Source organism: Pan troglodytes, chromosome 8, assembly GCF_028858775.2.
Source record: "Pan troglodytes isolate AG18354 chromosome 8, NHGRI_mPanTro3-v2.0_pri, whole genome shotgun sequence".
NCBI classification, from domain to species: Eukaryota; Metazoa; Chordata; class Mammalia; order Primates; family Hominidae; genus Pan; species Pan troglodytes.
The window spans coordinates 113,918,536-113,946,145 of NC_072406.2; the positions used below are offsets into that span (position 1 = coordinate 113,918,536).

Sequence of the window (27,610 nt, forward strand, 5' to 3'; positions counted from 1 at the left end):
TAAATAGGAAGAATCGCCTTTTAATGTTAAACCAAATGAGTTTTCTCCTTTTATAACTGAAGGTATAATGGACTGGCAAGTTTCCTTAGACTCATTCCAGTCTAGCTCCGAAATTTCCCAGCACTCTCTCATCCCCACTCCAAGATCTTTGATAACAAAAACCAGATTCTTTTTCTAAAATCTCCCTGCACTCAAGCCAATAAATACAACGATATAAGTCACACAATGCAATCATTTTTGATGAATACTATATAGCAGTTTTCCATTCTGTAATCCCCCAAATTCTGCAAGACAGTTAACTTCGCTGAACTCTTTCATGCCTTACTGTAGCAGCAAAGTAGCCTGTTATGGTCTGTACCATAACCACCACCCATTTTTCGAAAGAATACTCTAATTTATGCGGTGAAAAAAAATAGAAAAGCTGATGTTCTCAACGTCGAGAGCAATCCTTTTTCCATACCTTTTTGGTTTTTTAAATATATATATTTTTTACCCTTATCCACGCCATTACATACGAGAGAGATATAAAACAGACATCTAGGAAACTCTGAATCGGCCAAAATACTTCAGAAAATTCAAATATATGCTGTAACTGCGGAAAGACTAATAATGTAACCGATTCGTGCCTCTATAGAGCTGCAAGGTGGACTATCTGTCCATTCTCATCCAGAAACTGAAACAAGCATCTGGTAATTTTCCCTCACTACCAAAAAGTCCATCGTTCTTTTCGACTGTAAATGGGAAAAAAGGCGAGAAGGGCATTTTTAAAGCCGCTTCTGCGGTCACTAAATTCAAATTACGCATCTCAGATACTTTGAGAATCTGTGATTAAAGCCAAAGCTTCATCCCTCGAGAGCAAAGTACAGTAGCTGGGAAAGAGGGCAATTTTCTAAGTTGCAAATGAATCTTTGCGGGGGTGGGGGGAAGCAACAAAAATATTCCAAGCCAAGTGGAACTTGAAATACTATAGGCCAAACGTGCTTCTCTTCACTCCAGAAGTACAAGCACGTCAGTGTGGGCCGATTTTCCACAAAGGGTGGTGACAGAAGCACTACACATATTTTTTCACTGGAACGCAGACAACCCTAGGGAATAAGATCCCAAGGTACAAAGAAGTAGAACTCAGAGGCTAACAGAACCAGGCTCTTAACCACCGCCTCCTTAGGAGGTGGCCTGGCTCCAAGCCCAAGACGGGTGGGGTCAGACTTGTGAGTGGCCAGGGGGGAATTCGACGCCGTCTTAGGACGTGCAAGGAGATTCGCCCAACATCTCGTCTCTCCCCTCGCTTTAGGAGGGCCACATTTCAGACCCAGAGGCTTTCCGGCCTTTTAGAGTCTCCAAAATCCCCGCCACCACCCTCCTCCCGAGGACAGAACGTGTTAGTGCCAAAGCGGGGAGGGAAGGAGGGCGCTCACCTTCCACCACACCGCACAGGAACCGCCGAGCCCCTCCTGCAGCCCCGGCCACCGCCGCTCCCCCAGCCCCGGCGGGGTTGTCTTCTCCGGGTGCCGGAGCTGCCGGCGGCTCCAGCGATGCCCCCGCAGAGGCGGCAGGGTTGGAGCTGAGCTCGCTCTCCCGCTCCTCCAACGTCGCTTGACTCTCCTTCTGCACCATCCTCCTGCCCCCGGCAGCCGCCACCTCTGCGGGTCCTCCTCGACCTCCGTCCGTTGGGCCACCGGCCCGGAGCCCTGGAGAGGGCTTCAGCTCCAAGTGTGCGCCCCTCCGGCTCCTTCCCCTCCCCCTCTGCCCTTCCCCCTCCCTCTCCGCAGGGACCCGAATGCCCGGATGAGAAGGGCGGCGGCACCGGCGCGAGCCCTTTGTCAGCCGCAGCCTCAGCTTTAAGCTGGGGCGCCAGAAGCCTAAGGAGAGAGCGAGGCTGTGACCTCTCGTTCCCTGGAAGAAGACGGCCAAGGGTCCTGTCCTCGTTCTCTGCCTCTGCTGCCCTCCCGATAATCTTAGGTCTTTCGCTGTTTCCCCTCCAAGCCCCGAGCTCTGCCTCTGCTGCTGCCTCCACCGCCCGCTTCCTGTTTATCCGCACTGCGCTTGCGCTGCAGACCGGCTCAGACCGGTCCCCTCCGCCCGGCTCCCCCGCCTTCTTTGGGGCTAGCCTATTAAGCTTCTTTAGGTAGGGGGAAATAGAACAGGAGACGCGAAAAGCAGAAGGTAATGAAGGCAGTGGAATGTACCATTTCTGCTTGCCACCCTCCGAAACAAGCCTGGCACCCTGGGACAGACCATTACCCGCCCCGAAGGAGGGGAATATGGGAGGAGGCTGCGGCCGGTTGGGGCAATAGGGAGAAGGGGGGAAGGTGAAAAGGTGTTTATTCTCTCAGTGCGCAGGCGCGGAGCCGCGGCCTCTCGTTCTTAAAGAGATAGGAAAGAACTGACCTACTTTCTATGGAGATTCTTGTAATAGGTGGGCTCATTACATCTGCCTAACCCAGGCTTGGTTCGGTAAAGACACCATTCCAAGGAGCTCAGCTCACCCCTCTGCCTTGAATCATTTTCCCCTAATCCCATTTAAAATGTAATCATTCGTTCATTCCTTCATTCAGGAGACATCTATAGAGCTTGCCTCGTGCTGGGCTCTAGAACACCATGAGCTCACAGTACGGTGGTGGAGACAAGCCACCACACACGCAGTTCCCACAAGGTGTCCCCAAGAACTTCGGAGCTCAGAACAGGTGATACTCACTCCTCCTTTGGGGAGAGGCCGTGGGCATGGCTTCACTTTTCAGCTGGATTATAAAGGATGTGAAGTTAGCCTGACTGAGCAGAAGGGGAGGGAAGACAGCACTCCAGGAAAGTGGAACGAACAACAGAGTCCAAAGGTAGGGAGGCATGAAAAGCCTGCCTTGTTTGGGAATGGGGAGCGCGCGGTGTGTGCAGTGGGGCATGAGATCCCTTCGGCCTCGGCATGGGCATCGCTTCCTTGGGAAGCCTTCCCTGAGCCCTAGATGGGTTTGGGTCTCCTTGCTGTATGTTCTCAGAGCTCTCTTGTAGACCTACCCTAATGCACTTTACATTTATGATGCTTGAGAAATCTGTCTCAACCTGTGAGGTATAAACGTGAAATGATGATTAAGACTTAGTAATGTCCATCTTACACTTCAGTCTGATATTTACCTTCTTTAGCCGTAGCCCAACTTGTAGTTTCAGGGACTTTCATGGTCCCTCTTCTTTTCAGTCCTGGATTGTTGAGATGGGGGTTAGGAGCAAACTTTTTTTTTTTTTTTGAGACGGTGTTTCACTCTGTCGCCCAGGCTGGAGCGCAGGAGCGCAGTGGCGCAATCTCGGCTCACTGCAGCCTCCACCTCCTGGGCTCAGGCTATTCTCCTGCCTCAACCTCTCGAGTAGCTGAGATTACAGGCACCCGCCACCACACCCGGCTAATTTTGTGTTTTTAATAGAGACGGGGTTTCGCCACGTTGACTAGGCTAGTCTTGAACTCCTGACCTCAGGTGATCCACCTGCCTCGGCCTCCCAAAGTGCTGGGATTACAGGTGTGAGCCACCGCGCCCGGCGGGACAAGCATTTTCTTAAGGGACCTCCTGTGCTGAGAGTTAGGGGCCATAGCAGCTTTACTGGATATTGTGGTCCGTTGGGGTTGAGAACACAATTTTTTTTTTTTGTAAGAGAAGAGGTCTCATTTTGCCACACAGGCTAGTGCAATCATAGCTTAAGTATCGAATTCCTGGGCTCTCAAGGGATCTTCCCACCTTAGCCATCCCGAGTAGCTGGGACTATAGGCGAGTGCCCGCCACCACACTCTTTTAATTTGTTCATTTTTGGTAGAGACGGGGGTCTCAACATCTTGCCCAAGCTGGTCTCGAACTCTTGGGCTCAGGTGATCCTCCAGTCTCAGCCTCCCAAAGTGCTGGGATTACAGACACGTGCCACCTCACCTGGCCGAGAAGAACTTTTATCTGAGGAATGAGAGTCCTTTTAAATTATCAGGCCCAGATGGCTGGGCGCAGTGTTGGTGTTTGCAACCAGCCTGGGCAACATTGCCAGACCCAGTCTTTATAAAAAAAATAAAAATAGGCCGGGCGTGGTGGCTCACGCCTGTAATCCCAGCACTTTGGGAGGCCGAGGCAGATGGATCACCTGAGGTCGGGAGTTCGAGACCAGCCTGACCAACATGGAGAAACCCCGTTTCTACTAAAAATACAAAATTAGCTGGGCATGGTGGCAGATGCCTGTAATCCCAGCTACTCAGGAGGCTGAGGCAGGAGAATCACTTGAACCCGGGTTGCGTGAGCCGAGATCGTGCCATTGCACTCCAACCTGGGCAACAAAAGCTAAACTCCATCTCAAAAAAAAAAAAAAAAAAAAAAGCCAGGCATAGTGGTTTGCACCTGTAGTGCTAGGATCTCACCACTGCACTCCAGCCTGAGCCACAGAACAAGACCCTGCCTCTAAAAAAAAAAAAAATTAAAAAATAAATAAATCTTTAAAAATTAAAAATAAATAAATAGGCCCAGCGAGGCATTAAAATGACAGAATCAGCCGGGCTCAGTGGCTCACGCCTGTAATCCCAGCACTTTGAGAGGCCAAGGCGGGCAGAAAGTCAGGAGTTCAAGAATAGCCTGGCCATCATGTTGAAACTCCGTCTCTACTAAAACTACAAACAATAGCTGGGCATGGTGGTGCGCACCTGTAATCCCAGCTATTTGGGAGGCTGAGGCAGGAGAATCACTTGAACCTGGGAGGCAGAGGTCACAGTGAGCCAAGATCGTGCCACTGCCCTCCAGCCAGGGCAACAGAGTGAGACTCAGTCTCAAAAAAAAAAAAAAGAAAGAAAATAAAATGACAGAATCACATCCTATGCCTCCCTCCTTTGAGCTATGTATTCATCTCTTGACACTGCTTGCTCTTGCCACAAGTAGCTATAAATTAACCTAATAATGTTGTACTGGACACTCTAACACACACCCTATAGTTTAACAATGTATAGCCAATCAATAGCTTATGTTATTTTAATGTAAACTCTTGGTAAATAACTCAGGAACTGCCTCTTCTTTCCCTATAAAAATCCACTTGTAACTGCTGCTAATCAGAGTGTCTATTTAGGGCAACTTGAATCTATGCTCTTTCGTTGCAATCCTCAAGCTTATAATAAACTCTCTACTTGTATTCATTTTGCCTCAGCTTCTTCCTTATAGGTTGACAGGAGATTTGGGGGCTGTCATTCTGGCTGATGTCCTTAGTCTCATGACATTTTCCTCTTTGCCTTAATCACTGCCAGCAAGTCAGCAGCCACAATTTCTCCTACTTTCCACAGTCCAGTCTCATAGGGAAGGTTTGCCCCATTTCTGTGTCCCTCAAATTTGAAGAGTGGTTCTTGCCAGATAACTGCTATACACTTTCTCACCATACCACACCTCTCTCCACCCACCCCCAACACCTACAACAGTAACAGTGCTTAGTAGACCTATGATGAATATTTGCGGAATGAATGAGATAGGGCCCTGCCCTCACAGATTTTACATTCTGTTTGGAGAACCAGACAATAACAAATTCAGTACACACATAGGAACTCAGTTTGTGGTAAGGGCTATTAAGGGAAGAAACCTGCCAACTGCATCAAGGAGGAGCTACTTCAGATGGACAAATAGGAAGGAGTAATTTAGGTGAGTAGCAATAGTGGCTTGGGCTAGGAAACAGCATCAGAGAGAGAGAGGTGGTGTACCTTTGGTGGTGGAACTGGTGATTGATTAAATGGGGGTGGAGGGAGAATGAAGGAGAGGAAGAAATGGAGACTTCTAAATTTCGACCTGAGCAACTAGATGGATGTTGGTGTCATTTACTGAGATGGGAAAGACTGGAAAGGCATGAATCTAAGCTCCATTTTGAACATGTTAAGTTCAACCATTACAGGTCCACATTAATATATCAAATAGGCAATTGGACTAGGAACGGTGGCTCATTCCTGTAATCTCAGCACTTTGGGAAGCTGAGACTGGAGGAGGATCACTTGAACCCAGGAGTTCAAGAGCAGCCTGGGCAACATAGTGAGACCCCATCTCTACAAAAAATTAAAACATTAGCAGGGTGTGGGTGGCACACACTTGTAGTCCCAGTTACTCTGGAGGCTGAGGTGGGAGGATCGCTGGAGCCCAGGAGTTTGAGAGTGCAGTGAGCTGTGATTGTACCACTGCACTCCAGCCTGGGTGACAGGAAAAAAAAAAAAAAAAAAAGCGGGGGGCAATTGGATAGACAGGTTTTGGATTTCAGAAGAGAGAGTTCTGGGGATATAAACTTAGGAGCCTCTGCATATCGACGGTGTTTAAAGCCATGGGATTAGGGGTGGTTTGGAAAAGAGGCTTAGGTCTGAGCTGTGGGGCCTAAGATTTAAAATTCAAGTTGAGAAGGATGAGTCTATAAGGGAGGGCTGACAAGGGGTAGCCAGAAGGGCACGAGGAAAACCAGGAGCGTAGGAAATACTGGAAGGCAAGAAAGGAGAGTATTTTGAGATGGAGCAGCTGACAACACTCAGAACCCAACCAATGGCCAAGATGAAATAATCTGAGGCTGGCGTAGTGGCTCACACCTGTAATCACAGCACTTTGGGAGGCTGAGGCGGGTGGATCGCCTGAGGTCAGGAGTTCGAGACCAGCCTGACCAATATGGCGAAACCCCGTCTCTACTAAAAATATAAAAATTAGCCAGGCATGGCAGCATGTGCTTGTAATCCCAGCTACTCGAAGGCTGAGGCAGGGGAATCGCTTGAACCCGGGAGGCGGAGGTTGTAGTGATGGAGATCACTCCACTGCACTCCAGCCTGGGTGACAATCTGAATGCCAACCTACTGTTTTTTTTCCGGATCTCATCTGTAGGCTTGGGCTCTGGGGCACTTCTCAGCTTACTAGCAGTTCTCTGCTTCAATCCCACTAAACTTGAATCTACCTTAGAAAATGGAAACTGGGCAAGGCGTGATGGCTCACACCTGTAATCCCAGCACTTTGGGAGGCTGAGGTGGGCAAATTGCTTGAGCTCAGGAGTTCGAGACCAGCCTGAGCAATGTGGTGAAACCCTGTCTCTACCAAAAATACAAAAAATTAGCCAGGCGTGGTGGTGTGCACCTGTGGTCCCAGCTACTTGGGAGGCTGGGGTGGGAGGATCACCTGAGCCTGGGAGGTGGAGGCTGCAGTGAGCTGAGATTGTGAGACCCAGTCTCAAAAGAAAAAACAACTGTCTCCATACCTATGTAATTATATACACACATTCACCATGTACTTTCATCCATTATTATTTACTGAATAATGGATGTCCTTACATCCATTATTGTGTGCCAGGCCCCAGGGATAAGATGGTGAAGAAAAAAACCCTAGTCCAGGCACTCAGGGAGCCCTCAGGAACTTACAGTGTATAGGAGAAGACAAGTATATAATTACCCAAGTAAGTATATGGTTACAAACTGAGAAGTGCCATAAAGGAAAAGCAGAGGGCATCGTGAGAGCCTGTCATAGTGTCACTTTGCTTGGATTATGCATAACATGCACAGCATCCACTCTTCACATACAACTCTTTGGTTTTTTTTTTCTGAGATGGAGTCTCGCTCTGTCACCCAGGCTGGAGTGCAGTGGCACGATCTCGGCTCACTGCAAGCTCCGCCTCCTGGGTTCACGCCATTCTCCTGCCTCAGCCTCCCGAGTAGCTGGGACTACAGGCGCCTGCCACCATGCCCGGCTAATTTTTTGTATTTTTAGTAGAGACAGGGTTTCACTGTGTTATCCAGGATGGTCTCAATCTCCTGACCTTGTGATCTGCCCACCTCAGCCTCCCAAAGTGCTGGCATTACAGGTGTGAGCCACTGCGCCCGGCCCACATACAACTCTTTACTGTGCCCAAAGGCCACTGTTGACAGACTTGAGGGATTGAGTCTAGCCTCAGTCCTGCTACAAACTCACTGAGTGACCTTGAGCAAGTCTCCCTTCTCTGAGCCTGCTTCTTCTATGAAATGGAGGGTTAGACTAGATCACATGTTCTTTTTTTTTTGAGACAGAGTCTCACTCTGTTGCCCAGGGTGGAGTGCAGTGGTGCCATCTCGGCTCACTGCAACCTCCGCTTCCCAGGTTCAGGCGATTCTCTGGCCTCAGCCTCCCAAGTAGCTGGGATTACACGTATGCGCCACCATGCCCAGCTAATTTTGCATTTTTAATAGAGACGAGGTTTCACTATGTTGGCCAAACTGGTCTTGAACTCCTGACCTCAAGTGATCCACCCACCTCAGCCTCCCAAAGTGCTGGGATTACAGGCATGAGCCGCTGCACTCACTCTAGATCACAGGTTCTTAACTTAGGACCCATAGATGAGCTTCAGGGATACAAAAATGCATGGGAATTCTTGCCTTTTTTTTTCTTCTGGATAGTGGGCCCACAGCTTTTATCAGATCTTTATGCTGATGACTCAAAGAAACCCAAGGGCCCAAGGAGCAGATGGTTCTTTGATGATATAAGCAGGGAACACAGATGATAAAACAATGGATGCTAAAAGTGAGTTTTTGCTTTTTGGACAACATATCTCTCCCCTTGACTTCATCATGAGGAAGGATAAGGCCTGATACTCCTCCTATGGATGGTGAAGCTTAGTCACCCATAATGGTGACCCAGAGAAAGGATGAGAGGAACCAACCATTGGTGGGTCCCTCTGCAGGAGCAGAACAAAGAAAGGGTGGGAACACACAGAAAGTCCATGTCATCCTTTGTGCCATCTGCCTCATGGTGACCTGCGCTGGGTCCACTCCATCTCATTCCCCCATCATTCCTGGCTGGGGTATGGACACAAAAAATATTTATCTATACTGGAGGCAAGGTTGGAATGTTGACACAAAGGAACTTTCATTAGAAACTAAAGGGAGGGTCTGTGCATGGTGGCTCACGCCTGTAACCAACACTTCGGGAGGCTTAGGCAGGCAGATCACATGAGGTCAGGAGTTTGAGACCAGCCTGGCCATCATGGCGAAACCCTGTCTCTACTAAAAATACAAAAATTAGCCGGGCATGGCAGTGCACGCCTTTAATCCCAGCTATTCGGGAAGCTGACGCAGGAGAATTGCTTGAACCCAGGAAGCGGAGGCTGCAGTAAAGCCAAGATCACGCCACTGCACTCCAGCCTGGGCGAAAGAGAGACACTCTGTCTCAGAAAAAAAAAAGAAAGAAACTAAAGGGAGGCCCCTCAAAAGAAAGCACTTTGAGATTAACTAAAAAGTCTGTAAATTAGAAGTCTGTGATTCAATTTGTAAGAATGTCAGCTAAAAAACAGCTTGCTTGGCACAGTCTTCGGGACATCAGTGTCCTGTCCTTCCTTCCTTGTCTCCTCTCAGGCTGTGTGGGAGGGAGATTCATGTGGGGGCCTGAGGTTGGGTGGGTTTCCAACCATTCCAGAGCCTGTGTCTCAGTCTCATGCCAAGGTATGGCCAACTATGGAAAAGAAAGCCACTTTCTTGGGGATCTAAAAGGCTGCAGGTGCATTCGTTAGGGGTTGTGTAGTATTTGTAGGTGGGAGGGACAAAAGGCAGAGACGGCAGCCTGTGCATAGCCATTGTGTTTTATTAGATCTGGTATATTTCTTATTTTACAAAATATATAGAAGAGCCCAAAATGCAAAGCAGTCAACAGTCTTCTGATGGGGAAGGGGGCTCTCTGGGGGCCCTCCCCTCAGATTCTGGCCGACTGGGAGGGTAAGCTGAATGGGACGAGCAGGTGTGCTAAGGGGTGGCCGCATGGCTGGGGTGCTGACAATGGGGTTGGAACCTGGGTCCTATGGTCCCTGCCCTCTAGGTGTGCTAAGGGGCATCTCTGGGTAGATTGAGTCAAGCAAGAAGAGACCCTAGGGAACTGAGGAGGTTATCTGGGGGGCGTGGGGAGAGCCCAGGTTGATTGAAGATTCTAGTGAATGCCCCCACACTGGGTTCAGATGCTATGCCTGCCTCCCTCCTTCCCTCTCCCTTCTAAGGCATCCACTGTGGGGAGTGATAGGCCCCAAGTTCAGGAAGGTCCCAAGTCTATAGAGAACATGGGAAACAAAAACTCAAGTCATAGCCCTCAAAACAGGGACGATAAGCAAGGAGGGTGGGATGAAATTTTGGCAGGCATCAGCCAGGACATCCCCCATCCACATTCCCCCACCACAACCACCACCAACACATGCAGGAAGGAAGGAGAGGAAGCAATGCCAGAGATGAGCCAGATATCTGGCCCCAGGCTCTCCATGGATACCGAGGAGGGTGTGGAAAATTTCTGGGGCATTTCTAAGGAGACAAGGTCTTCTGCAAAGCCTGGAAACTTATATTTTGATGGCCTGTGGTAGCAGACCTGTGGAACTTGGAGCTATAACCTGGTATGCCTGAGCAATCATAATCTGTCCAGGCCCTTCTATTCTCAACCCCAGCCACCTCCTAGGACCTATCCATTGACTCAGGCCCAAGATTTCTCCCAATACATTCTTGTCCCCCTCCCACAGGGCTCTCAATGGCTGGTCTGAGAAGCCAGCCAGTGCCAAGAATGGAGCATTCTCTCTGAGAGGGGAGTCTTAGGGGAAATGTTTATGAGATCAGGGATGGGGGAAGCACCATAGCAGGAGACATCTGTCTAGTGTGTTTCTAGAGTAGGGGTAGGAGGTGGGGAACCGCTCAATTCCTACAGGAGGGGCACTCTCAACACTGGGTGTCAGGCAGGAAGGGGGTGAGAGCTGGTGGGAGTTGGGAACACCCCCCGAGATGCACTCTGCCCACTCTCTGGCCCCTTCAGCTCCAGAGATCTGGACTACTGAATCCCCAAGCTCTTGGATCCCTCCAGCCCCCAGGGAGGCCTAGGATGAGGATAGACCTGGGAAGAGAAGGGTGAGGTCTGCCTGGACTAGGGTTAGAGCATGGTCCCCCCAGGAAACACTGACCCCCTCTCCTGGGGGCTAGATGACATTGTCAAAGAGCTGCATGGACCTCATGATGTTCTCATCCTGTGGCCATGATGTGAGCGAGGCAGATTGAAGAGAGAGAAAGAGAAGGAGCTTATCAGAGACAGGGAGAGGGACACTGAGTCACAGACGGGGACATTCAAAAGCACAGAGGAAGGAGATGCCCAGAGAGACCTGAGGTAGGGAAGGGGTAAGCCTCCCACAAAGGAATAGGATTGAAATATGGGGGTGAGGTGGGAAGGTGGTATTCTGCCCAAAGAAGCTTTTCCCTGCATTACTAAATCAGGCCTGAGTCCAGGTCAGGGTAATGTAGAGGGCAGGGAGCTGTACCTTTTGACAAGACTCAATGAATTCCTCAATGGTCACCACACCATCCTTGTTTCTGTCCATCTTCTGCAAGAAGGTGGTCAGGCAGGGAGAACAGGAGGGATGGCAAGAGAGAGGCAGACAGAAGTCAGGTGAGTTCCCTGCTGGTTCTTGGCCTCCTTCCCTTCACTCCAGGGCCCTCCAGCCTACCCACTCCCAAGTACCTGGAAGAAGCTCTCCACGTGTTCCCTTGGGGCCTCCTCCCGGAGTGCAGGGTACGTGTACTTGCCCATCATGTCATAGATGGACTTCATGATGTCAAGCATTTCCTGTTAGGCCAAGAGAGAAGAGGATCCTTCCTCAGAGCCTCCAGCCTCCCTTGATCCCTTGCTTGTGGGCATATGTGGGTCATATTTCCCTCCCATCACCCTCTGGACGCCACCCCCATCACCGCCACAGACCCCCAGCCCTTCAGTTGCCCTGCACCTCCTTGGTGATGCAGCCGTCCTTGTTAAGGTCATACAGGTTGAAGGCCCAATTAAGCCTGTCATCTACAGTTCCCCGAAGAATCACGGACAAACCAGCCACAAAGTCCTGGGAAGGAGGCAGGAGGGAGCTGTGTCCTCGGGTACTCTTCACCCAACTCCTTCTCTGGGTTTGGCCTGGAGATCCTGGCCCTGAACTCCAGGAAACAGGCTTCCCTGGCCCACCTCGCCCAGCTCACCTCAAAACTGACCGAGCCATCATGGTTGGTGTCAAAGGCATTGAAGAGAAAAGTGGCATAGGTGCTGGAGTCTGCAGGGTGAGTGTGGAGAAGTTGGCTTCCACACAGGAGAGGACTTCCTCCCTCTAAGGAGCTCCCCATACCCCCCATCACCTTGGCATTCCCAGCTCCTCCAGAATCCCTCCCTCCCTCAGCCTAGAGAAGGACAACTGCTTCCCCTTGGGCCTTGTCCCCTCACCTCCTTGAGGAAAGAACTGGGAGTAAATCTGCTTGAAGTTCTCCTCATTGACAATTCCGCTGGGACATTCCTGGAAGGAGAGGGCACCAGGCTGAGGGCAGAGACAAAATCCCCTTCCGTTCACCGCCCCCACCCTCCATGGCCCAAGACTCCCAGGGAGGGGGATAATCTTCCAGCCTCCAGAGGACTCACCACGTGGCTCATGTGATGGGAGGGAAGACTTCTTTCCCAGTGCACAAATAAAAAACATGGAACGAAACTGACAGTCTACAGGCGCCACTTCCGTTCTGGCCCCGCCCCAGAACCTCCAGCTAGAAGTTCAGTCTCAGGGCCTTGCCTCCCTTCCGCCCGCACCTCAAGCATCCAAGCCATGCTTTCTGGGAAGCTGTGGACCGGCTTGGGTCCTCCTGTCCCACCCTCGCTGAGTTTGGCCTCGCCTTGCACTCACGTTCTTGAAGCCCCGGTACAGGACCTGCAACTCCTTGCGCGTGAATTTGGTTTGCTCCTGCAGCTGCTCCAGACCCTCAGGCCGGTGACACACGGTGGACAATTCAAATTCATCGTCCACGCTGTCTGCGGGAGCGGTGAGGACAGCCGCGCCTCAGGCCCAGCCTCCGCGACCCCTCTTCAAATCACTGCCCCATTCACCCCCTCCCCGCCCCCCGGTCCCATCCGATGCCGGAGACCAGGCTGCCAGTTCCCTGGGCCCCGAGCCAAGGACACTGAGGTAAGGAGAAAAGATGATGGCCATCTTCGAGGTCTATCAGCGGGCCAAGGCCTGGCCTGGCCCCAGAGCCAGGGATCCGACTCAGTGCTCGCCCCGCGGCCCTCGATCCCTCGTTGGAGGGGAAGGCCCCCAGCCGCATCTTCGTTTTAGAAAGGGAGGAGTGGGAAAAGCCCGTTCAAGAGGGGGCGTCTGAGGGTCAGAGCTCCGGGCCTTCGGGGACCAACTCAGATCCGCCCAGCCCCAGCCTTGCCCCGCCCAACCCCTCCCCTCGCCCCGCCCAGCCCCATCTATCCCAGCCATGCCTGAGCCATGCCCCGCCCAGCTCAGCCAAACTCCATCCAGACCCCACCCCCGGCCCCATCTCAATCCTGCCCCGCCCCCAACGTCCAGCCCCCAGGCAAGTGCCCCCCACCCCAAGATGGCAAAGCCGCCCTGCCCCGCCCCGCCCCCACCAGGAGCGTAAGTCACCTGGGTCCAGCAGGCGGGGTCTGTGGGGGCGGAGGGAGGCTGGGGCGGCTAATGCTGAAGGGAGCGAACTGTCACCGAGAAAGCGGAAGACCCGGCCAACTGCAGACACACACCTGGCCCCTCACACTCAGAGCAAACCTCACAAACCAGCCCGTGCAAAGGCACACCCAACCAGCACAGACACACACGAAACGGACCCCATGCACACAAGCTTGCGGGACTCACGCCTGTCCTTTTCCGAATCCACCCCCGTGTGGGACCCATCTAAGTCCAACACAACAGCATGCTCAAATAACTACAAAGCGGGCCTTTATGGTTTGCAAAATGCAGTATGATCCTATGAGGTGGGCAAGGCCCAACTGAGGAAATGGAGACCTAGAGACAAAGCGAGGTCACTCAACTGGAGATCACTCAGCAGGGGACCAGGCTGGCACAGAAAACCCAAATACCCTGGCGTCTGGAGGAGGGCAGGCGCCATCCTCTACACCTGTCACCATCCTGTCGGGGCATAGGCAACACACATCAGGGGTCCAAAACACGGTGGGGAAGGGGGCGGCCGCACGGAGTTGAAGACACTAACCTAGCTAAGCCACATACAGACCCTCACGGCCGCCTGGTCTACACAGGCCGCCACAGCTACACAGGCTCAGGCCTCAGCCCAGTCACAATGGTCACATCCACACTCTCGGGTCCCACAGTTTTGCGGGAGCGGTGACACACACCCGCTCCCAACTGACCACGCCCACACACGCTGGCTTCAGCCGCACACGCACACAGTAGCCACGCCCCCTTATGCTCCAGCCTTGCCAGCACCCGCCCTCGCCACGCTGGTCACGCCCACACACACACACACACACACACACGCACGCACGCAGGCCTGGGGCACGCCCCTCCCCCACACGCAGGCGTGCGGCACGCCTCCCCATACACACACACACACACACACACACACATACGCGGGCCTGGGGCACGCCCTCCACACACAAGAAGGGGTAGGGCACGCCCCCCCACACACACACGCCGGCCTGGGGCACGCTCGCGCGCACATGCACACACATACACACGCACAGGCCTGGGGCAGGCCCCACCCCCACACACGCAGGCCTGGGGCACGCCCCCCCACACATGCAGGCCTGGAGCATGCGCACACACGCAGGCCTGGGGCACACGCGCACACACTCATGCACACACACGCACGCACACATCGGGCCCCGCCCCCGGAAGCACATGAGAGGCACTTGCTTTCACTGACTGAGGGCAGGGCTTGGGGCCCGCAGCACGGCAGCAGCTTGAGGAATCGCTGCTTCAGCGCTTTTTTAGTGGGCCCTGGAGGGTGGCCTGGGAAGAGAGAAGACCCCAGGAAGGCACATTAACTCCCATTGTCCCTCTGTTTCCTGTCCCCTCCCCGCCAGTCACAAATCAACCCCATCTGGGGACCGGGCTGGGGGAGGAATTAAGGGGAGGAAAGGAATGGCAAGGGTGGTTGGAATCGGGTTAGGGGAGCCCAGTGAGTCCATAGAGGTGAGGCTCAGGCACTTGGTTTAATGGGACGTGGCCGGTGACAGCGAGGCGGCAAGGATGAGGTGGCAGTGGCCTCAGTGTCTTTGCTGACCTAGTACCCTTGGCTCAAGTGCCATGGCTGGACCTCTCAGGATGATGTCCAACCCAAGGATTGCCTGGGTAAGAACACCTCTCTCATACACACACCTACAGTGACAGGCGTGTATAGTGACATGTAGAACAATACATCACAGTGATGGGTGCCAGTGACAGCTTGATATCCAGTAACTCACACCTGATGGCGTAATATGCATGCTCACACACACACACACACACAATGACCTGCTAACTCCTTAACACAAACATATACAAATGTGACCTAAGTAAAACAGGATGCACACACATGGAGACCCATATAGGCCATCTCACATACAGCATGATCAAACCACACAAGAACACACAATGCCTCTGGGACATCATGACATGTGAGTCTACAAAGAACACTATGACATTGTGACCTTATAACATTATGAGACATATCAAGGTTGTCGTGACACATATCCATATCATACTGTGACCTGGGTCCCCATGGCACCCAGATATCTAAGGCTGTACCTCAATACCTCACCCACAGAGGCTTCATTTTTCCTGGGTACACCCACTTTTCTTTCCTGTAACCCCTCCTCATTCCAAGGCGTCCAGAATCTTTCTGCCAAAGGGCAGGGTTCCTCATCAGCTAACTCATCTACCCTAAATTGTGGCCCCTTCACAGTCTCTTCCAGTATGGCTTGCTCTTTGAGGGTGAAATAATAGTAAACTTTGTGGCAATAAGAGATCTTGGAGGGGAGTATTCTGGTGTATTGTGGGGCTATCCATGGCCCACTGATCATGGCTCCCCTTCCCCTCTTCTCTCTTATTTCTGCACATGCTGTACAGCTCTAATTGCACCCCCAGAGGACCCTCAGTGTTACTCTGTGTGTGTGTGTGTGTGTGTGTGTGTGTGTGTGTGTGTCTGTCTCCCAGCTGCACTGCATCCAGATTCCTGGATCAGATCCCACTGGATCTGACACAGTGGCTAAAGTTGGCCTCAGTCCATTCCTGGAGGGGTCCAACTTCCTTTAGTTAAAGGTTACTCCCCCTCCATATACCCCACCCTCCCAATCCAGGCTTCACCCTCCAGATCAGGCCCTGTTCTCAGGAGGTGACTGGGTGAGTAACCACCTCCTCTCCTTCAACACATCCTTACCTCCCTCCCACCCCAGGAGCCATGGAGAGGTGGGAGGGAGGCAGTGGGCCAGGCAGGGGGATCAATGGCATTCCTGGCCTCTGGCCCAGGGCTCCATTAGCCTGAACTCTAGTTTCCCAAAGCTGGATTGCGCCTGGGGCCTCCAATGGTGTAGTTGCCCGACTCGGGGGTGGCTCTCCTGCCCCCCACCCCAGCCCCCTACCTGCTTCTAAGCCTCTGTCTCCTCTAAAGGTGAGAACAGAATGGCTGCCTTCAGCCCAAGACTCCTGGGATTTCCAGATGCCCTCTCTTCCCCCTTTCCCATCTAAAAGGAATGGCAAGTTAGAGCTCAATCAACTTCACCTTTTCCAGATTGAATGAGAACAAGCTCAGCCCAGCTGTCCCAGTTTATCTAGGTCCAACTCCCTGTTCCCCACTCCACCCCAATAAACGCAGCAGAGGATGGAGGGTGAGCTAGGAGTTTTCTGCTCTTACTGAACCCTAGAGCAGGCAATTCATGCACCTTCCTCTTGTTCCCAGTTTCCTTCATATTTTTCCAGTTCTTCCAGGTATCTACCCTGCAGTCCTCCATCATGGTTCTAGTCTGTCTTCCTGTCCCTGGTGGTACTGGGGAACAGCCATGCTACGGAGTTACACAGTTCTAGCCGTGAAGAGGAGGGAGAGGTCAAAACTCCCAAGGGGGAGGCAGAAGTGCTCCCCACTCCACCCCAATATTACTCTCCCTACTGACTTTGGGGTGGGCTGGGGAGGGGAGTTGATTTTCTACTCCCAATGTCTAGGCCCTGGAGATCACTCTGCACTCGGATCCTGATAGGAGCTTGGAGAGGCAAGGGGACTTGGGAAGCAGGGTCCCTGATCTGATCCACTCCTCATCCCCAATCATAGCTGGGCTATAAATGTCTCCTTCACAATGTTCACACTCTTCCCTCCAGAACCCACCTCCTCCCAAGCCTTGGGTATGGAGCTGGTATATCCTCAGGAAATTCTGGAAACAGCCACATGCACAACCTGATACCCAAAGAGGCTCAGCTACATACTGTGCCACTCAGGCCTGGCCACATCCACCTTCTCACAAAGCCACATGCCCTGTCACTCTCACACATACAGTCATATCCCTGTCCCATACACAGGCTCACAGTTACACACTTTGTACTCTCTCACATACAGGAACACAAAGTCACACCCTGTGTCTCTCACACACTGAGCCCACACACCCCATAAGCTACACTGCACGGATGGAGGTGTGGAGAGGATGCACAGGCACCGTGGTGGGCCCCTGACTCCAAAAAGGACCCCCCAGAAATCCGTTGTTATCTCAGGATCCCTAGAACCTCCCTCCTCTACTCTAGACACTCCTTCCCTATCTCCAGACCCCTCCTGGTATCGCCCAGAATCCCCTCACCTCCACATCTCCACACCCCAGTCCTCCCACACTGCACCCCTCATCACCTCCTGACACCTTGTCCCCCAGATTCCCTCCTCCCTCCATATCTACTCCTTGAGGCCTCCTCTTCACCCCTCCCAGATGTTGTATCCCCCAAGCACCCCTACTCACCTCCCAGATCCCTGTCCCATCACTCACCTGCTCATCCCTGCCCCAGTCATGAAGACAGACAAACACCCTCCCTAGTGCTGTGGGGCAGCTGCCCCACCAGCCAGCAGCTCAGACATGCCAGGACACCTGGATTACCTTCCAAGGAGACAGGCTCAAAGAGGCCAAACTGCTCCAGGACCTTGACAAACAGAGCGAGGACCACGAGCACAGCAACCATCTCCAGCCCTTCCAGGTTCATGGTGGGCCTGGGGCATGGCCCCTACAGGGCCCAGGTTCAGATACGCCGGTTCGCCGCCTCACACCACCTCCCCCTCAGACTCCCCAGCCTGAGTAGGACTGCCTGCAGCCTCCCTCCCACTCTCCCTCCCAGGATCTCCTTCCTCTCCCCCATCACCCCGCCTCTGCCCCACAAGCCTCCCAACCACAGCCGCCGCCTCTTCCTCTTCGCAGGGCCACCTCAGCCTTTGGACTGGCACCTCCTTGGGAACCTTTGGCCAAGATATGGGCCAGAGGAGGGAGGGAGCAGTGACCCGCCTCTGTCCCTGAGAAGTGCTCCCCCTAGACATCCTGTGGCTACTCTGTGCCAAAGGGAGGGGGCAGAGGGAGGAGCTGAGCTTAGGGAGAAGGCAGGGAAGGGCAGGGTGTATGTGCATGAGAAACCACCATCTGCACATGTATAAGTAATCAGATGCATGGGTCAGAATATGTTGTGGTGGCCAGGTGTTTTCCTGTGTGTATATTCCTGTGTTTGTCAGTATGGCAGTGCATATGTCTCCTCTTATGTGTGTCTTTGTGTGCTTACACGTGACTGTGCACCTGTCACAGAGGTGTGTGTTTGGCGTATGGTTATGCATTTTGACTCTTGCGTATATGGGTATGTGAGCTGGGTGTCTATGGTCTGCATGTGTAGGAGTGTGTTGAAGTATTTGTGAGTGTGCATGGGGAGTGAGGTTCCTGTGTTTTAGTAGGGTTGTAGGATGTGGGTCTGAAGTTTGTTAGGTATGGATGTGTTGTATAATTTGGAGGGTGGGTCTACTGTTTTGTCATTGTATTGGCATGGAATTGTATGAGAATAATGGCAGAGAAGGCAGTGACCTCTCCTGCTAGGAGGATATCACCAATATCGATTTGGTTGCCATGGAGACTGTGAGGAGGGAAGCACTCTCTTCCCACAGGCCACAGGCAGTGAAACTGAGGCCCAAGGGAGGGGGGATAAGATACAGTAGTAGCCTAGGCAGAAAAAGGCCACTTAACCCCATCAGGACCCTCTGGGGAGGGGACTTACTGCAGCTGCCTTTGGGGTCAAGAAACCCAAGCTTCTTGGGAGAGGAGGGGGGACTGTGCTGGCTCCGTATGTGGCTGGGACCTCATCCGGGAGATGCCAAAGCCCTGCCTGCTCCTTAGGAACTGTTATTGAGCTGATGGAGAAGCCCAGCTGCTGTAGGAGGGAAATCTGAACCCTCTAAGGGAGCCACCCCTCCCAGCCAGCATCCCCGGAGTCCCTCCCTCCTCTTCCCTGCTTCTTCTTGGTGGGGTGTTTGTGTGTGTAAAGGGTTGGGGAGAGGCCTACAGAGCCAATGAGCCACAAGACTAGGGCCTCTGGGTTAGTAACACCATTACTACCGCTGCTGGCTAACGGTGACTGAGCATTCACTATGTACTAGATAATGCGCTATGTGCTTACAGGTGTTGTAACACCGAATTTTCACAATAAGCCTATGAAGGCATACTATTATCCTCATATTACAGGTGGTGAAACTAAGTCAAAGAGAAGTTAAGCAAATCTTCAAGATCAGAGCTTCAATTTTAACCCAGTCTGACTCAGCCTTCACTCTAAACCACCACACTACACTGGCTCCCTTCTTAGAAAGCTGGCCCAGCCAGGAGGCCCAATTTAGGGGGATTGGCCCCAGAAGGAGCCCTCCCTCTTGTCCAGCTCTGGGATGACTGTGTCTCAGCCCAATTTGTGGGGTGGGGGCCAGTCCCTAAGGCCCCAGTCGAGGTTGGCTGATCTGCAGTTCTATACAGCCACCACCGGGGGGCACGCGTCCAACCTCACACAGTACCATACACCTTCCTTCTCCCCGACCTGCCCTATCCAGGGAAGAGGTGGGAAGATGACGCTTCACACAGGCTTTTTTTCTCTTTTTTTTTTTTTTTTTTTTTTTGAGACAGAGTCTCGTTCTATCACCCAGGCTAAAGTGCGGTGGCGCTAGAGATTCTCGTGCCTCAGCCACCGAATAGCTGGGATTACAGGCGTGCACCACCACGCCCAGCTGATTTTTATATTTTTAAGTAGGGTTTTGTCATGCTGGCCAGGCTGGTCTCGAACTCCTGGCCTGAAGTGATCTGCCTCCGTCGGCATCCCAAAGTGCTGGAATTCCAGGCGTGTGCCACCGCGTCTGGCCTCAAATAGGCTTGGTCTGTTCCACTCCTTTCCCCTAGGAAAAAATCTATTTAGGGATTGCTTGCCAATCCCTAAAGGTTGGATCAGGAGTCCCAGACCAGCCTGGGCAACATGGCGAAACTCTGTCTCTACAAAAAATTAGCCTGGGCCGGGCAAGGTGGCTCATGCCTGTAATCCCAGCACTCTGGGAGGTCGAGGCAGGTGGATCACAAGGTCAGGAGTTTGAGACCAGCCTGGCCAAAATGGTGAAACCCTGTCTCTACTAAAAATACAAAAATTAGCCGGGCGTGGTGGCACACACCTGTAATCCCAGCTACTTGGGAGGCTGAGGCAGGAGAATTGCTTGAACCCAGGAGGTGGAGGTTGCAGTGAGCCGAGATCACGCCACTGCACTCCAGCCTGAGCAACAGAGCGAGACTCTGTCTCCAAAAAAAAAAAAAAAAATTAGCCTGGCATGGTGGCACACACCTATAGTCCCAGCTACCTGGGAGGCTGAGGGGAGTTTGAGGCTGCAATGAGCCATGATTGTGCCACTGTACTTCAGCCTAGATGACAAAGTGGGACCCCATCTCAAAATAAACAAATAAACAAAGATAATATTTATCCAGCACATTTTGTGTCCTGGATACTTTACATGTAGTATCTCACTTAGTCCTCATAATAAACCTGAGAGGTAGGATCTATTATTCCTGTTTTTACAGCTGACATGGTCAGAGTGAGTGATAGTATACCCATTTTGCAGATGAAGGAATTGAAGCTCCCCGCCAAGATAAGCTCCCTGCTTATCTTGGGAAAAAAGAGTGATTTTTTTTCCAAGATAACAGCTGACATGCTAATAAAGAATGAGTTTGGCTGGGTGCAGTGGCTCACGCCTATAATCCCAGCACTTTGGGAGGGTGAGGCGGGTGGATCACAAGGTCAGGAGTTCAAGACCAGCCTGACTCACATGGTGAAACCCCGTCTCTACTAAAAATACAAAAATTAGCCAGGCATGATGGCGCTTGCCTGTAATCCCAGCTACTCAGGAGGCTGAGGCAGAATTGCTTGAACCTGGGAGGCGGAGGTTGCAGTGAACTGAGATCACGCTACTTCACTCCAGTCTGACTGAAAGAGCAAAACTCTGTCTCAATAATAATAATAATGATAATAATAATGAGTTGTTTAACCAGAGACAGTGATCTGTCAGCTCCCTCAGGCAGTCTCTCCAATATGTGTGGGGTGTCAAGGAATCCTAGGGCCTACAGCTTAGTTTAGGTAAGGGAGCTATGGGTAATAAAATCAAAAAGGGTCAAATTCCATGAAACCTTGAATGCCAAGCCAGACTATTTGAATGGAAAGGGGCCCCACAACAGCCCCTCCTTGCTCCCTGCTACTGATAACTTGCAGCCAGTTGCCCTGGACCTGGCCCTGGCCCTGGCCCTGGCCCTGGCCCCTCCTTTTCCTAACTCCCACTCTCAACTCTCAGAGACCTTGACCCAGCCTTGCCAGGACTCATGGTCCTAAATCAGCCAGGCATCCTGTGGCAGAGTCTGTCAGGAGTGAAAGGATGAGTTATTTTTCCAGGCTGTCCCTTCTCCCCACTCAGAGACTTCTCAAGTCTTCGGGTTCAGTGAGAAACTTGCCAGATCCATCCTCCCCAAGCATCCCTGTGCCACGAATTTAGCTCTTCACTCAAAGTAAAATCTCTGTGGAAGCAATTTGGCAGAGTGGGAACTCAAGGGAAAACCATCTCGAGGCATGAGGTGGGCCTTCCCCAGATCCCTCAAATCTTACCACAGAGATATTCCTATCATTTATTTATTTATCTCTCCCAGTTCAAATGTGAGTAACACTGCCTTGTGGGGGAACCCACTCTATGCAACTGTCCCACCTTCCCCAGTTTAGCTTTGTCCCACCCCCCACCGCCACTGTTAACCCAGCCAGTGAAGACCTCAAAGCCCTTCTCTCAGTCCCCCAGACCCACACCATTCCCAGCTAGGCCAAAGACACTGCAGCCCCCAGCTGCATCGAGTGATTAATGACCTCCCTAGACATTGGGGCTATTTTGGGTCCTGGAAGTCATGCCTGCAATGACTGAGAGCTGGCCCTGCCTGGCTCCAGCCATCTGTCACTGGAGACAGGCCCAAGCAGGGGGCTTGGAGGTTGTATGCTCCCCAGAAGATTTCCAGGTATGGTTCTGGCTCAGGACCATCCATCTACCCTCCTTTTGGGGGACAGATGGCAAGGAGAGGCCACAGGCCCTATCTATACTCCAGGGGCTCAAGTGGATACCCATGGAGAGCGCCAGAAAATGACAGATCTCAGAATGCCACAGGACCAGGTTGTTTTGGTCTGTTTGAGGTCAGGTACAGAGGAGACGTTGCGTTCTATGGGCCCTGCCCAAGCAGTCATAAGGAAATGCAAGTGGAGATGTGCATACACCTCAGCAGTGCCATGGGATACTCACAATCCACATCTCATACACTCCACAAATTTCACACCAAGGTACAACCTCACGAAGGCTACACAACCAACTTAGAGACTCAGGAACCCTCAACCCAATCCTAAAGTACAGAACTCCAGGTACACACAGTCTCAGTGTCACAGAATCCCAGTGATCACAACCTCAGGGAGACACAGACTCAGCCATACATAGCCCAGTGATGCACAACTTAGTAATGCACAATCCCATTAATACACACTCCCAGAGAGAGAGAAAACAGAGACATACAATCCTTAAGCCACACAAGTCTATCAGTCCCATGTCATGTATGAACTTGCTAGCTGAGTTCATGTTGGTCTAGGCCCATCTCAGGGTTTTTTCCTTCTGGACACTGACCCTTCATCTTAAGACCCCTTCAGCCAAGAAATGCAGGAAAGGACTGAACTTTTTCCCTGCTCTGCTGCAGGCCTCCTCCTTTCATCCCTGGGAGGCGCCCTGCCCCTCACTTAAGGCCCCCTCCTCTGCCTTCAGTGAGAAGCCCCGCCCCCTCCACCATTGTGAGGGACCTTGATGCCCCTCTCCTTTCCTCTTTGAAGAGCGCTGTCTTCCTCCTGCTCTGTAAGGAGGCCCATCCCCTGCTCCGCTTCTGTCCGGGATCTCGTCTTGGAAGCCCTTTCCTTGGAGGGATGTTGCTCCCTCCATCTATTTGAGGGGCCCTTCCCTCCCTACCTCTGCGGAGCTCCTAACCCACTTCGCTCACTTTTTGAAGGATCCTGCCCCTCCCTTCCCTTCCTCATACCTGGGGACAGCGACCCAGTCACCAGCTGGTAGAGGGATCGCGCTGCCTGCCCCAGCGGGCTCCGGCACCTGCGGGGGCATCGGTTCATGGTCTGGCGGAGAGCTCGGCGTCCAAGCTCCACCCCTAGGCCCCGGGGCGGTCCGGTCTCCGCCCTCACCCGGGTAGGCCCCGCGTGGGCGGCGCGGGAGGGCCGGCCTGGCAGGCATAGGATCGAAACCCTGGAGCCTTCCCATGTTCTCCTGGCCGCACGAGAAGAGCTCACCCTGGCCCCATCATGTGAAGCACCCGCCCCCAAAGTTCCTGGACTGGGAGGGGGGGGGCGGGGAGGGGCGGCGCGGACTCAGCCTTCTCAGGGAGCATTTTACTGGGTTCTGGCGGGGAGGCCAGGCAGGCACATGTGGGTTTTGAGAAAAGAGCTGGATGGGGAATGAACCGTATCTTTTATTGCCCCCTTTCAGCCCCCCTTTCTCCGCCTGTCGCACTCCTCCCCGCACCCTGCACCCCGCCCCCACCATTTTGGCATAAAGAGCCGAAGGGGTAAGAGGACAGAGTTGTCATGGCAACTCCCCACACTTCCACACTTCCTGGGCCAATGGAAGAAAGCCAAGAGGAAGGAGAAAGAGGCCAGTGTATTGGGGTGGCAAAGAAGAGGCGGCAGAGTTGTGCCCCACTGCCTTCTGTCTCCTGGCTCCAAATTCCTTGCTCTCATAACTGTTTCTATTTGTGTTTGTCTCGGTGCGGCAGGTTCACAGACTACCACCATACGCTGGCTACAGCCGAATGCTTCGAGAAGAGCCCCCTCCGCACCCCCCCCCCCAACTTCGGTCCCGCTGCGCCCCTTTCCTGGACTCCGGACTCATCTCTATCAGGTTAGACCCCAAGTAAACACTTCCAGGACTCTCTAACGCCTTAAAATTCCTGGGAAAGCCTACGGGAGAGATATAGTCCCGCTCTTTCGACTGGGATCCCGCATGTTTGGTTGAAAACCCTACATTTAAGTGGTGAGAATGACCTCCTAACTCTGGGCAAATCTTGTCCACTTGACGGCGACTATCCCCATCGCAAAGCAGCTCCGTGCGCATGGCTCCTCGCAGCCACACGGGGGCGCCCCCGCCCCGGCAACAATACTCAGGGCCGGAGGGACTCCACTGAGATCCCAGTCCGGGGACCGAGCTCAGGGCTGGCCAGCCAGGCTCCAACCCTCTCCGCATCTTCTCTTGGCCTTTCTCTCTTCCGCTCAGACAGGGCCGCTGCCAAACGCGGCCTTTCCCCTCGGAACCGCACTGCCCAGCGGCCCCGCCGGGCTGGGAAGACCTGAGGGATTAGACAGGGGTCCGGGTGGGGCTCGGACTGTTTTTTGTTTTGTTTTGTTTTCCTAAAGAGTCTCTCCCAGCTCCCTTTTGAGCTTGGGGTGGGAGTGGGGAAGTAAAATGGTCGGAGGTACCCAGGATGCCCTGAGGTGTAACTTTCCAGCTGCTTCCCTGCAAGCCTGATGGGCCGGGAAGACGGGAGCTGCAGACTACCCTAAATCCGATTCCAGGAATCCCAACTGCAGGGAAGCGGAGGCGAGGCCTGGCGCGCGCTTCAGCACCGCGGACAACGACTCCCCTTCATGCTTCAGCTTAGGCATCTCCCAGTGCTCAGAGCTCAGCGCCGCCCGCCTGCCCGGGAGTCTTCGTTGACACTGGCGTCCCAACCCGATTTGTCTCCCGCTATAAAATAAGCCGCCCTTCGAGAGGAGAGCTCCTGGTAGTCCTATTTCTACTTTCCAAGTCGTGTGTGGAGCTATCTACAGCTAGGCTGCTGTAGACCCGGACCACAATTCTTGATACTTGTCAACATTTGACCTTTCCATTTTCCTTGGGAGGTAGGCAGGCAGGCAGGAAGTAACATTCCCTTTTACAGATGAGAAAGGTGAGGCCAAGAGACCAAAAGTCACATAGTTGGTACACTTCCATTCCTGACTGAACTGGGGCAGGGCATCTCCAAATACAAATGCTTCCCCCACCCAATCTCATTCAAATAGCCAAGTGGGGAAGGGATGGTTTCACTAAGGGTGAGAACCCATTAAAGCTGGAAGCAAACACTGACTAATGTGATACTATTGAAGGCCCCTAGGCCCTTACTACTCTCAAGAATCCTAAGCTGGTGATGGAAACAGAATTCATGGAAGAGCTGGACAGTGGGTCCTTTGGATTCCATCCAGCTCTGAGGCACATCTGGCATGCTCTCTCATCTGGGGCCAGCCTGAGTGGCTCCCCTGATCCTGACTAGGGCCTCCCTAGGGACAGTGATGGGGGATGGGGGAAGACACATGCTCAAGGCACCTCATCCTAGTCCCCTCCCCCTTCCCAGGTCTCAATCTCACTCCCCTCAGGAAGGACAAGGATCATGGCCTCCCTCCACCTCCCCGGCTTTGTTTTGGCCTCAGGGAGACAGCCTCCCTCCTCCCACTCTGCTGGCTTTCTAGAGCAGGCTGCACAATGAGAGACACAAACACACACATGGAAATATACGCAGGGTGACACAGTCACCTACACAAACACATGGCTCTTCCTACCAAACCCAGGAACATGCACATGCACAGATGTACTGGCCTCACATACCTCCCCATGTGGGAAAGAGAGGATGCCCGGGCAGCCAAGTGGTTTGGGGGGACATACAGGACACCACATGGCACTTCCCAGGCCTAGAGCTTCTAGCTCTGGCTCTGGAGGGGAAGCAAGAGGATGTGTTTTCCTGGGGTTTGAGTGAAGTTCTGAAAGGTTTGTTGGGGGTTGAAGGATTCAGTTGTAAGAATAATCTCAGTACATGATTTGGTGTGGGGAGAGAGGGCTGACCCAGCACTAACTAAAGCCTCCCTACAGGGGCCAGGTGCTGGAGCCATAAGGTCTCTTGGAAACCAGGCTGGGCAGCTGAACACTAAAGTCCCTCCTTGGGTCCACCTGGGCTATTTGTGGAAAAATTGGTGAAGGAGTGGGGTGTACTAAAGACGCCTATCTGTACCAGGAAGCCAGAGAGGCAGCAGGGCTGAGACACGTCATGGACACTCACAGAGCCCTGCTGCAGACATCACCACATGAAAGTACACAACTAGCACTGAACACTAATCTCACAACCACAAAACACAACACAACCTACTTTAACAAATTCTTGCCCAGAGGGCTTATGGTCATGAAGTCTTACAAAGAGACAAGCCACCCTAAAGTGGAGCCCTGATACATTCTGGTAGTTACACACCACTTCATACAGAATTACACACTCACAACACATCGTTGCACATAGAGACACATGGTCAAAACAACTTCATCAGTACAACCAGGGTCCTACACAAACTCAAACATCTGACGAGACCATACAATTGCACTGCCACATACAATCACACTCACCCTAGCTGTCACCAAGCCCAGGGCACATGGCAACCAGCTGTGGGAGGTGCGCGCGCGCGCACACACACACACACACACAGAATGACAGGTGCTCACGCACGTAACACCTCCCACTCCAGACACCCTCTCAGCCCTGTGTCACATACGCCCACACCTGCTGCCTCTCCACACCTGCCTCTTCTGTTCCTCCCCAACCCCTGCGGGACCCAAGGCTTTGAACCCCCAGTGTCCTGCCGCCCAGACCGGCCATAAGAGTGCCTGGGAATGGGGCAGAGTGTGGGTGCGGGCCAGGCCGGGTTCGGAGAGGCGGAAGGGTCTGGAGGAATGGAATCCACCCTCCCTCCCGCGACCCCCACGTCACTGACTCACCCGTGAGCTGGTCGTAGGAGCCGTCCAGGTCTCGGGAATCGGACAAACTCTCCTTGCGGCCCTGGCCCCGCATGGCCCCCGGCGCCCCGCTCCCGCCCGGGCCGTGGGAGGGGGCGCCGGGTGGCCGGGATAGGGCGCTCACACGGCGCCCCCTGGCGGCCTACTGTGCTGTCGGGGCTGGGGAAGTCCGGGCTGAGGCTGAGTCTGGGAATGGACCCGGGGTCTGAGGTCTACCCGGAGGTCCTGGAGCGGGAGAGGGAACACTAGGCAGCAGGTGAGCGCAGAGCCGGAGGCAGAGCCGGAGGCAGAGCGGAGCTGAGCGCGGAGCCGAGCCGAGACGCCTCTCTCCTCCCGCCCCCTCCCCGCGGCTGTCACCGCCTCCTCCCCTCTTTGGCGCTGCCGGGATTGGCTCCCCCTACCCCCGCCCCCCACCCTTTGCAGCCCGGGGGAGGCACCCGGTGAAAGGGTGAACTGCAAAGTGCGGGGAAGGAGACTAGCTCCCCAGCAATCTGCCCCTAAAGCAGAAGTCACGGGGCTTGG

At 53.2% G+C, this 27,610-nt stretch overlaps 2 protein-coding genes and 1 long non-coding RNA gene across 12 annotated transcripts in view; 1 reads left to right on the forward strand and 2 right to left on the reverse strand.

Moving 5' to 3' along the window:
* OGA (O-GlcNAcase) overlaps positions 1–3,480 on the reverse strand; it is a 35,406-nt gene extending 31,926 nt beyond the window's left edge. For 2 of the 5 annotated variants that reach the window (XM_063781078.1, XM_507996.9), the window contains exon 1: positions 1,416–3,480. In XM_063781078.1, the coding sequence (XP_063637148.1) occupies positions 1,416–1,614 (199 nt within the window). In that variant the 5' untranslated portion in view covers positions 1,615–3,480. The remainder of the gene's footprint in view (positions 1–1,415) is intronic. The other 3 variants (XM_016919176.4, XM_063781080.1, XM_063781079.1) reach the window with 3 other exon arrangements.
* LOC134807077 (uncharacterized) lies at positions 2,700–11,956 on the forward strand. Its single transcript, XR_010146691.1, has 3 exons — positions 2,700–2,831; positions 11,422–11,501; positions 11,743–11,956. It is a non-coding gene; the product is annotated as an uncharacterized LOC134807077 (long non-coding RNA).
* On the reverse strand, positions 9,537–27,608 carry KCNIP2 (potassium voltage-gated channel interacting protein 2). 6 transcript variants are annotated; one of them, XM_016919179.4, is made up of 10 exons: positions 27,071–27,387; positions 14,626–14,721; positions 13,384–13,437; positions 12,637–12,761; positions 12,189–12,258; positions 11,951–12,021; positions 11,713–11,820; positions 11,451–11,555; positions 11,251–11,313; positions 9,537–10,962 (listed from the first exon to the last, which is right to left on the reverse strand). In XM_016919179.4, the coding sequence occupies exons 1-10, from the start codon at positions 27,141–27,143 to the stop codon at positions 10,915–10,917; spliced, it is 813 nt and encodes a 270-aa protein (XP_016774668.1). In that variant the 5' UTR covers positions 27,144–27,387; the 3' UTR covers positions 9,537–10,914. The 6 variants fall into 6 exon arrangements, with proteins under 6 accessions (XP_016774668.1, XP_001170631.1, XP_001170654.1 ...); XM_016919180.4 differs by having other exon boundaries at positions 9,539–10,962; positions 13,384–13,482; positions 27,071–27,280; XM_001170631.8 differs by lacking the exon at positions 13,384–13,437.
* Positions 27,609–27,610: the final 2 nt, after the last annotated feature.

Coding starts and splice junctions, on each gene's coding strand:
- KCNIP2 (XM_016919180.4), bottom strand. CDS start 27,143: ATGCGGGGCCAGGGCCGCAAGGAGAGTTTGTCCGATTCCCGAGACCTG. Junction 12,762..13,383: donor ACCCCGCCTGCTGGACCCAG/GTGACTTACGCT, acceptor CCGCTCCCGCAG/ACAGCGTGGACGATGAATTT. Junction 10,963..11,250: donor TCATTGAGTCTTGTCAAAAG/GTACAGCTCCCT, acceptor TCATGGCCACAG/GATGAGAACATCATGAGGTC.